This window comes from Procambarus clarkii, chromosome 78 (assembly GCF_040958095.1).
Source record: "Procambarus clarkii isolate CNS0578487 chromosome 78, FALCON_Pclarkii_2.0, whole genome shotgun sequence".
Taxonomy (NCBI): domain Eukaryota; kingdom Metazoa; phylum Arthropoda; class Malacostraca; order Decapoda; family Cambaridae; genus Procambarus; species Procambarus clarkii.
In genome coordinates, this window is record NC_091227.1 from 10,740,425 (window position 1) to 10,751,583 (window position 11,159).

The 11,159-nt window shown below is 51.9% G+C and overlaps 1 protein-coding gene across 5 annotated transcripts in view; it reads right to left on the reverse strand.

Moving 5' to 3' along the window:
* Nucleotides 1-414: 414 nt before the first annotated feature.
* The window catches only part of LOC123746144 (mitochondrial enolase superfamily member 1), a 49,316-nt gene continuing 38,571 nt past the window's right edge, over nt 415-11,159 (reverse strand). For all 5 annotated transcript variants that reach the window (XM_045727444.2, XM_045727445.2, XM_045727442.2 and 2 more), the window contains exons 8-11: nt 10,781-10,915; nt 8,689-8,860; nt 8,206-8,387; nt 415-1,747 (exon numbers count right to left, since the gene is read on the reverse strand). In XM_045727444.2, coding sequence (XP_045583400.1) covers nt 1,580-1,747; nt 8,206-8,387; nt 8,689-8,860; nt 10,781-10,915 — 657 coding nt within the window. In that variant the 3' untranslated portion in view covers nt 415-1,579. The remainder of the gene's footprint in view (nt 1,748-8,205; nt 8,388-8,688; nt 8,861-10,780; nt 10,916-11,159) is intronic.

The window sequence follows — 11,159 nt, forward strand, 5'->3', positions numbered from 1 at the left end:
AACAATCGGCTTTCAGAGTTAATAACCTCGTTCTACACATTACCACAATATGGAACAAAATTCTCGATTGTGGAAATATTTATATTTCTAGAACATTTTATGTATATTGGCACAAAAGTTTGGTGTGAAAGCTTGGGCGGGAATTTGATGATGGAAACTTTCTGCGCCGCCTCCTTAACAAGTACAGTAGGTGAACCTTTCAGAGCGTGATGAACAAGCATGTCTCCAGCTGACATGCCACAGGAGCAAGTGTACCCCAGGATATGGAACGTTTACTTAGATGCATCTTTGAAGTTAATCCAAGATACCCGAGCCACAAGATGATCGCAAGCTCAGCTTCACTGGAGATATGGAAGGGAACGTAATCACATACGGTATCCCAGTAGCTATAATAAGGCTAGACAAGAAAAGCTGTGTAAATTATTCATTTATTAATATATTAGTCATTGAGATTGTTGAAAATTTATCTTAATTCAAATACAAATGATGTTGCAGTAATATGCACTAGGAAATTGGCATTTTTCTTGCAACATCTGGATGCTGAAGGGTCTTTAACACAATGAAACGAAGTAAATAACAAAAGAAGGTGCCAAGCTGGGGAGCATATGTAGCACCATCGGTAACCATTAAAGTTTCAGGATATCCGAGAGGCCCGAGATGTCACCAAGATGGGCCAATACGAGAGCAAAAGTGCATAAGACGAGCGATAGGAAAGGCCGATTCACAAAGAAACTGGAAATCCATCTGTCATGGAGTTCACTTGCCAAAATATTGACATTCCTGTCCCACCCAATCTTAACTGCACTGGAAGACAATATTCAAGACAGAACCACATATCTAGAAAGTCTTAAATATTATGAACCCGACGAAGTGCCATACATGCAGCCTTCCCACCACAGAAGAAATGCAACGTCTCTCGGTCTGTTGCTCAACCTATAGAATGCATTTTCTCCAACTTAGCGTCTTCACAACTCCCGTCTGTCAAGAATAAGACGCCGAATGACTCGTGCCAAATGTGGTTACCAAAAAGATGTCTTGTACAGGACCCCGAGTGTTGAAATGTTTGCATCGGGCAAAACACACACAACTATAAATCGAGGTTTGGCAATAGGTCGGAGATCAAAATATAAAGACAAGTCGACAATATTAACATCTTGGAAATTACTGATAATTAACACAATAAGGTAACCAAAACAGTTCCATGTAAACACACTGTTGTAAATTTATGTAAACATATAGGAAAATTGTAGCTAGCATTACTTAAACTAACAACTAATGTGTACAGCAAATCTTAAAAGTAATATACAATTAAATAAATGTGCTATGTTTTAATTTTACATTCACTCAACCAAATGACCCCATCTACACTATGACATCAGTGGTCCCCATGCAGCACAGTGACATCAATGACACAAGCTGCACTATATCTATGGCCCCAGCAGCATTCTGGCATTAGTGACCCCCAGCGGCACTGTGACATCAGCGGTACACTGACATCAGCTCCAGTGACAGTAGAACTATGACATTAATGACCAAAGCAGCACGGCAACCAAACCCTAACACCCCCTCATGATAACAGTCAACGATGGGTAATATCGCCATCCTGTCTGTGTTCGACCCAGGGTGGAGGGGTGGCTCTTGGGTCCTTGAATGTTCCCTCCGCAAACATCTTGTTCCATTCCGAGCCATATGGGTACTCGTAGGCCTGCAAGCTCCTCTCCCACATTTCCACGCTGTACCCGGGAACCTGGTGAAGGGAGAGGGAGTGTGTTAGACACTATGGAGGTAAAGGCTGCATTTTGGAGGAAACGAAAGATTAAATCAGTCATTGACAGATGGGAAGAATTAGAATACAAAGATCTTCTGCTATTTATGTATACTCATCAATCATGGACTATATAATAATTCACATTAATTCTGGGCCAATCGTTTGTAAAGGATACCGAGCTAATTACAGAGATATATAGAGATTTACTGAATTCAAACCAACCTTATTGGCTCACTCATGTCATGACATTTAAGTTGACATGACAAAATGTTAGATTGTATGTTCTTGGATTCTTCAATGATCAAATGAGGAATTACTCCGTATGAGGAATTTTATTTTTCCTCTTACCCTAAGTTGAGAAGATAGTGAATGAAGTGCATGGAAAGAATCCTGACATATCGGAGTCCCTTTAACGAGGTAAGTAAGTAATTATCAAAAGAAGAGACCAAACCCGGAAGGCTATGTAGCACCGCCAAAAGCGAGGGATGTTCAAAAGGCGCGAAATATCACTGAGGATGTCAATACAAGATTAAAAGCGCATATGGCGAACAGCATACAGGCATCCAAGTCACTAAGGATACTATCGAGGGACAAGTGATTGCGAGGGACGGTCGGGAAGCAAGACGCATGTTCGTCCTGGAAGTCAGGACAGTCAACAAGGATATGCACAACCATAAGAGGGACAATGCAATTCGGACAATAAGGAGCAGGGCGGCGCTCCATTAAGTGCCCCGTGAGTTAAACGGGTGTGGCCAATACGCAACCTCGCCAAAGTCTTTTCCCACCGCCGGTTATGGTGGTAGGAGGAAGGCCATGGAGACACACTACTCTTAAGAGCACGCAGTTTGTTACCAGTAACAGAAGACCAACAATCCTGCCACCGGGCATGGATTGAAGAATGAACAACTGGGTAAAAGTCGAAATAAGAAACACCTTTGCGGGAAATGGGTGGAACAAGTGCGGATAGTCTATTTTTTTTTATATGTATACACGAGTACTTATATTTTTGTACAGCCACTAGTATGCGTAGCATTTCGGGCAAGTCCTTAATCCTATGTTCCCTGGAATACGACCCCCGTGAAGAATCGTTTTTACAACCAATTACCCATTTTACTGTTGAGTTAAACAGAGGGTACAGTTAAGGATTTGCGCCCAGTAATTCCTCCCCGGCTAGGATACATACCCAGGACAAAGGGCTCATGGAACGCCAGGCGATCGTCTTACCACTACACCACAGAGACTATAAGCTCTCCGTGGTGTCTTTAGCGGCAGCATCCGCACACTCATTTAAGAAAACACCAATATGGTTGGGAACCTAGCAAAATTCGACTGTCTTAAATCTGCTGGAGATAAGAAACAGCCAATGTTGATTTTCGACAACCACAGGATGGACAAGATAAAAGGACTCCATGGGCCAGATTCACGAAGTAGTTACTTTTTTTTTTTTTTGCAGGGATATTCCTGCATGGGCCCTAAGCCTCTGGCTGGCCCACTAAGTGTTGCTTGTTTCTGTTTTATTTGGATGGAGTATGAGTATTTATGACTCGTATGGTCGCTTCAGTAAGATTTTGTCCCACGTGTTTAACAACAACAACTGCTCTGATTAATCAAAGTCGACATCTTAATGGGTTTGTAACTGTGCACTGAGTTAGATAATGTTCCAGTGATCTGTCGGGCATTTCTCCACAGTGCTGACACTTCCTCTCATCTTCTGGAACCTGTAAGCCTATTTCCCATGCACATGGGTATCCAAGCCTGATGCGATGTAAGTGTACTTCTGTTGTTCTACTGTTCCCTTTCATCAACCTAAGTGGTTCGTAGTTGGTTGAATTTTTGTACCAACTCGCAGATCCTGATGTTGCAACTGCTGTGTTGTGGTCACTGTACATCTTTTGCATTGCTCTGTTTCTAATTACTTTCTTAATCTGTGATAGACTCTGTGGTATGTAAATGTCTACATTTCTTCTCTTAGTTGCAAGTTTTGCAGCTTCGTCTGCGATGTCATTTCCTATTATTCCCACATGACTTAGCACCTAGTTGGTAAGTACCCATCGGCCTTGTCGTTTGAGTGTTTACATTAATGATATGACATTTGTGATCAGATGGATGTTATCACACATGTGTTGCAAGGTTTCAATGGCAGTTCTCGAATCTGTATGTATGATAACATGTCGGTGTTCAGCAAGAGCATGTTCCATAGCCTTTTGAATACCTAGCATGAAGCAGTTATGCACACACTTACGAACCTGTACACCTTTTCTCAATCTTTGGTGGCTTTGTTTACAATTATTAAACAGTTAATGAGCTCCGAAGCACCAGGAGGCTGTTTATAACAACAACAACAGTTGGTTGGGAAGTTTTCATGCTTGTAAACTGTTTAATAAATGTAACCAAAGGCGTCAAAGATTGAGGAAAGATGAACAGGTTCGTAAGTACTTGCGTAACTGCTTCGTGAATCTGGTCCGAGCCATGAGGACACTGCGAGAGTCAACTATAACAACAAAGGAAGAATGACGGTGAGAAAGCAGTTGGCAAAGAACAAATAAAATTGCATAAAGTTCAGCTGAGAAGACGCTAGGCTCTGGAGGCAGGCGACACATATAGGTGTAGTCAGGAAACACAACGGAGTAGCCCACACCTGATGCACTGTCTCTCCTGCCCCCTGGTGGAGCCTGCTGCAGTGTGACTCACGCTTCTTGGTGGAGCCTGCTGCAGCGTGACTCGCGCTTCTTGGTGGAGCCTGCTGCAGTGTGACTCACGCTTCTTGGTGGAGCCTGCTGCAGCGTGACGCCTTCCTCCTGGTGAAGCCTGCTGCAGCGTGACGCCTGCCCCCCTGGTGGAGCCTGCTGCAGTGTGGCTCCTGCCCCCTGGTGGAGCCTGCTGCAGTGTGGCTCCTGCCCCCTGGTGGAGCCTGCTGCAGTGTGGCTCCTGCCCCCTGGTGGAGCCTGCTGCAGTGTGGCTCCTGACCCCTGGTGGAGCCTGCTGCAGTGTGGCTCCTGACCCCTGGTGGAGCCTGCTGCAGTGTGGCTCCTGCCCCCTGGTGGAGCCTGCTGCAGTGTGACGCCTGCCCCCTGGTGGAGCCTGCTGCAGTGTGACGCCTGCCCCCTGGTGGAGCCTGCTGCAGTGTGGCTCCTGCCCCCTGGTGGAGCCTGCTGCAGTGTGACGCCTGCCCCCTGGTGGAGCCTGCTGCAGTGTGACGCCTGCCCCCTGGTGGAGCCTGCTGCAGTGTGACGCCTGCCCCCCTGGTGGAGCCTGCTGCAGTGTGGCTCCTGCCCCCTGGTGGAGCCTGCTGCAGTGTGACGCCTGCCCCCTGGTGGAGCCTGCGGCAGTGTGACGCCTGTCCCCTGGTGGAGCCTGCTGCAGTGTGACGCCTGCCCCCCTGGTGGAGCCTGCTGCAGTGTGGCTCCTGCCCCCTGGTGGAGCCTGCTGCAGTGTGACGCCTGCCCCCTGGTGGAGCCTGCGGCAGTGTGACGCCTGTCCCCTGGTGGAGCCTGCTGCAGTGTGGCTCCTGACCCCTGGTGGAGCCTGCTGCAGTGTGGCTCCTGCCCCCTGGTGGAGCCTGCTGCAGTGTGACTCCTGCCTCTTGGTGGAGCCTGCTGCAGCATGACGCCTGCCCCCCTGGTGGAGCCTGCTGCAGTGTGGCTCCTGACCCCTGGTGGAGCCTGCTGCAGTGTGGCTCCTGCCCCCTGGTGGAGCCTGCTGCAGTGTGACTCCTGCCTCTTGGTGGAGCCTGCTGCAGTGTGACGCCTGCCCCCTGGTGGAGCCTGCTGCATTGTGACGCCTGCCCCCTGGTGGAGCCTGCTGCTGTGTGACGCCTGCCCCCTGGTGGAGCCTGCTGCAGCGTGACTCCTGCCCCCTGGTGGAGCCTGCTGCAGTGTGACGCCTGTCCCCTGGTGGATCCTGCGGCAGTGTGACGCCTGCCCCCTGGTGGAGCCTGCTGCAGTGTGACGCCTGCCCCCTGGTGGAGCCTGCTGCAGTGTGACGCCTGCCCCCTGGTGGAGCCTGCGGCAGTGCGACTCCTGTCCCCTGGTGAAGCCTGCTGCAGTGTGACGCCTGCCCCCTGGTGGAGCCTGCGGCAGTGTGACGCCTGTCCCGTGGTGGAGCCTGCGGCAGTGTGACGCCTGTCCCCTGGTGAAACCTGCTGCAGTGTGACGCCTGCCCCCTGGTGAAACCTGCTGCAGTGTGACGCCTGCCCCCTGGTGGAGCCTGCGGCAGTGTGACTCCTGCCTCCTGGTGGAGCCTGCGGCAGTGTGACTCCTGCCTCCTGGTGGAGCCTGCGGCAGTGTGACTCCTGCCTCCTGATGGAGCCTGCGGCAGTGTGACTCCTGCCTCCTGGTGGAGCCTGCGGCAGTGTGACTCCTGCCTCCTGATGGAGCCTGCGGCAGTGTGACTCCTGCCTCCTGGTGGAGCCTGCGGCAGTGTGACTCCTGCCTCCTGGTGGAGCCTGCGGCAGTGTGACTCCTGCCTCCTGGTGGAGCCTGCGGCAGTGTGACTCCTGCCTCCTGGTGGAGCCTGCGGCAGTGTGACTCCTGCCTCCTGGTGGAGCCTGCGGCAGTGTGACTCCTGCCTCCTGGTGGAGCCTGGGCAGTGTGACTCCTGCCTCCTGGTGGAGCCTGCTGCAGTGTGACTCCTGCCTCCTGGTGGAGCCTGCGGCAGTGTGACTCCTGCCTCCTGGTGGAGCCTGCGGCAGGAGGCAGGAGTCACATTCAATTGCAACACGACTCCTGCCCCCTGGTGGAGCCTGCGGCAGTGTGACGCCTGCCCCCGTTGGAGCCTGCGGCAGTGTGACGCCTGCCTCCTGGTGGATCCTGCGGCAGTGTGACTCCTGCCCCCTGGTGGAGCCTGCGGCAGTGTGACTCCTGCCTCCTGGTGGAGCCTGCGGCAGTGTGACTCCTGCCCCCTGGTGAAGCCTGCTGCAGTGTGACGCCTGCCCCCTGGTGGAGCCTGCGGCAGTGTGACTCCTGCCCCCTGGTGAAGCCTGCTGCAGTGTGACGCCTGCCCCCTGGTGGAGCCTGCGGCAGTGTGACTCCTGCCTCCTGGTGGAGCCTGCTGCAGTGTGACTCCTGCCCCCTGGTGGAGCCTGCGGCAGTGTGACTCCTGCCCCCTGGTGAAGCCTGCTGCAGTGTGACGCCTGCCCCCTGGTGGAGCCTGCGGCAGTGTGACTCCTGCCCCCTGGTGGAGCCTGCGGCAGTGTGACTCCTGCCCCCTGGTGAAGCCTGCGGCAGTGTGACTCCTGCCCCCTGGTGGAGCCTGCTGCAGTGTGACTCCTGCCCCCTGGTGGAGCCTGTTGCAGTGTGACTCCTGCCCCCTTGAGGTTATCTTGAGATGATTTCGGGTCTTTTTTAGTGTCCCCGCGGCCCGGTCCTCGACCAGGCCTCCACCCCCAGGAAGCAGCCCGTGACAGCTGACTAACACCCAGGTACCTATTTTACTGCTAGGTAACAGGGGGATAGGGTGAAAGAAAATCTGCCCATTGTTTCTCGCCGGCGCCTGGGATCGAACCCAGGACCACAGGATCACAAGTCCAGCGTGCTGTCCGCTCAGCCGATCGGATCCCCAGGTGGAGCCTGCTGCAGTGTGACTCCTGCCCCCTGGTGGAGCCTGCTGCAGTGTGACGCCTGCCCCCTGGTGGAGCCTGCTGCAGTGTGACTCCTGCCCCCTGGTGGAGCCTGCTGCAGTGTGACTCCTGCCCCCTGGTGGAGCCTGCTGCAGTGTGACTCCTGCCCCCTGGTGGAGCCTGCTGCAGTGTGACGCCTGCCCCCTGGTGGAACCTGCGGCAGTGTGACGCCTGCCCCCTGGTGGAGCCTGCGGCAGTGTGACGCCTGCCCCCTGGTGGAGCTGGCTGCAGTGTGACGCCTGCCCCCTGGTGGAGCCTGCTGCAGTGTGACGCCTGCCCCCTGGTGGAGCCTGCTGCAGTGTGACGCCTGCCCCCTGGTGGAGCTGGCTGCAGTGTGACGCCTGCCCCCTGGTGGAGCCTGCTGCAGTGTGACGCCTGCCCCCTGGTGGAGCCTGCGGCAGTGTGACGCCTGCCCCCTGGTGGAGCCTGCTGCAGTGTGACTCCTGCCCCCTGGTGGAGCCTGCTGCAGCATGACGCCTGCCCCCTGGTGGAGCCTGCTGCAGTGTGACTCCTGCCCCCTGGTGGAGCCGGCTGCAGTGTGACGCCTGCCCCCTGGTGGAGCCGGTTGCAGTGTGACGCCTGCCCCCTGGTGGAGCCTGCGGCAGTGTGACGCCTGCCCCCTGGTGGAGCCGGCTGCAGTGTGACGCCTGCCCCCTGGTGGAACCTGTTGCAGTGTGACTCCTGCCCCCTGGTGGAGCCGGCTGCAGTGTGATGTGATGCCATCTGCGTGTGCGCTCGCTCGCCACATATACTACAATATCAATAACATGAATGAATATAACAGAGAAAAAGGTGGATATTTTTAGTACAGTGAAAGTACCTTAGGAGCGAGATAGTGGCAGTTGTGGACCTTTATGGGCGTCTTGAAGTGCTGGGAGAGATGGTCGACGTACTCTATGATGCGCTCCTTAGTGGTGCCCGACACGCTGATGTAATCCCACATCTGCAGGTGCTGAACCATCTCACACAGCCCCACACCTCCAGCATGGGGGCACACCGGCACTGGTGAGGGGAAGACGAGCAGCGAGTCAACTCTCTCTCATCCTCATCATATCTCTCTCCTTTACTGTTTGTTACACCCACCAAGTCTTACAGTCTTAATGCCTGTTACTCCATCTTTCTATTTAACTTTCTACTATCCTCTCTATCTGCCATTTACCCAGCTTTTTTTAATTTCCTTTCTTACCTTACCTACTTGCTTTTATTGTTCTCTCTCTCCCTCTCTCTCTCTCTCTCTCTCTCTCTCTCTCTCTCTCTCTCTCTTTCTCTCCATGGCCCGTCCTCCGGTCACATCCATGCTCACCCTTGAACTTCTTGGCCATAAGGTAGATAGCGAGGACCTCGTTGACGCCGCCGGTCCTGCAGGCGTCTATCTGGCAGTACCGGAGGGCTCCGGCCTGGAACATCTGCTTGAACATCACCCGGTTCTGGCACATCTCCCCGCTCGCCACCCCAATACCCAGGGGCTCCAGGGCCTGCCGAGGAGTGACAATACTTGTGGAAATGTTTCAAGAATGTAACACCATTAACAGGGGCACTGCATCAGTGAGAATGAAAGCAGCAATGGCTTGAAGAAATATTTTTCAGTTCTCTGACTAATATAAAGATAATAAAATTTAACCATTTCTTCAATTTCAATTTAAGGAATATTAAAGAAGTAAATTTTCATCAGAATCTACACACCGGAAGGCTTCAGAAATAAAAATTAATTCTTTTGATAAATAAAATGCATACTATCCACACTATAAGTCCAAGAAAGACAATTTTTACTTAAAATACAAATTTTAAATTAAGGTAACGAAACTTCATCATGATGACGGAGGCTGCAGGACTTACAGCAACAAGTGGTGGCCAGACTACTGACGTGACTATGCTGGTGAGACCATTGACCTCACCTTAGATGTGGCAGAGTGACCATTGACCTCACCTTAGATGTGGCAGAGTGACCATTGACCTGACCTTAGATGTGGCAGAGTGACCATTGACCTGACCTTAGATGTGGCAGAGTGACCATTGACCTGACCTTAGATGTGGCAGAGTGACCATTGACCTCACCTTAGATGTGGCAGAGTGACCATTGACCTGACCTTAGATGTGGCAGAGTGACCATTGACCTCACCTTAGATGTGGCAGAGTGACCATTGACCTCACCTTAGATGTGGCAGAGTGACCATTGACCTCACCTTAGATGTGGCAGAGTGACCATTGACCTCACCTTAGATGTGGCAGAGTGACCATTGACCTCACCTTAGATGTGGCAGAGTGACCATTGACCTCACCTTAGATGTGGCAGAGTGACCATTGACCTCACCTTAGATGTGGCAGAGTGACCATTGACCTCACCTTAGATGTGGCAGAGTGACCATTGACCTCACCTTAGATGTGGCAGAGTGACCATTGACCTCACCTTAGATGTGGCAGAGTGACCATTGACCTCACCTTAGATGTGGCAGAGCGACCATTGACCTCACCTTAGATGTGGCAGAGCGACCATTGACCTCACCTTAGATGTGGCAGAGCGACCATTGACCTCACCTTAGATGTGGCAGAGCGACCATTGACCTCACCTTAGATGTGGCAGAGCGACCATTGACCTCACCTTAGATGTGGCAGAGCGACCATTGACCTCACCTTAGATGTGGCAGAGCGACCATTGACCTCACCTTAGATGTGGCAGAGCGACCATTGACCTCACCTTAGATGTGGCAGAGCGACCATTGACCTGACCTTAGATGTGGCAGAGTGACCATTGACCTGACCTTAGATGTGGCAGAGTGACCATTGACCTCACCTTAGATGTGGCAGAGTGACCATTGACCTGACCTTAGATGTGGCAGAGTGACCATTGACCTGACCTTAGATGTGGCAGAGTGACCATTGACCTGACCTTAGATGTGGCAGAGTGACCATTGACCTGACCTTAGATGTGGCAGAGTGACCATTGACCTGACCTTAGATGTGGCAGAGTGACCATTGACCTGACCTTAGATGTGGCAGAGTGACCATTGACCTGACCTTAGATGTGGCAGAGTGACCATTGACCTGACCTTAGATGTGGCAGAGTGACCATTGACCTCACCTTAGATGTGGCAGAATGACCATTGACCTCACCTTAGATGTGGCAGAATGACCATTGACCTCACCTTAGATGTGGCAGTGACCATTGACCTCACCTTAGATGTGGCAGAGTGACCATTGACCTCACCTTAGATGTGGCAGAGTGACCATTGACCTCACCTTAGATGTGGCAGAATGACCATTGACCTGACCTTAGATGTGGCAGAATGACCATTGACCTGACCTTAGATGTGGCAGAGTGACCATTGACCTGACCTTAGATGTGGCAGTGACCATTGACCTGACCTTAGATGTGGCAGAGTGACCATTGACCTCACCTTAGCTATAGTGGCGTGACCAAGAACATCATCAGGGCTGGTGGGTTCCTCAATCCACAGAGGCTTGTAGGGGGCGAGTTCCTTCATCCAGGCTACAGCCTCGTCCACGCCCCACTTCTGGTTGGCGTCCACCATCTCCCAGTGAACAGTTAGAAAGCGAGACACATTATGGGTACTTGTCTAAAGCTAAACTCATTAATAAATAGAAAGTCGAATTATTTGAATTGGCAAAACTCATGTTGTGGGAACGTTTACCTTTGGGCAGTTTTATCAAGTTGTATAATAAGTAAAGAACTTTTATCAAATTATTAAACAAAGTTTGATTAGGGAATCTAAGCACAATACTTTTTCCAATGTTCCTCTTCTGTCTCCTATTCCT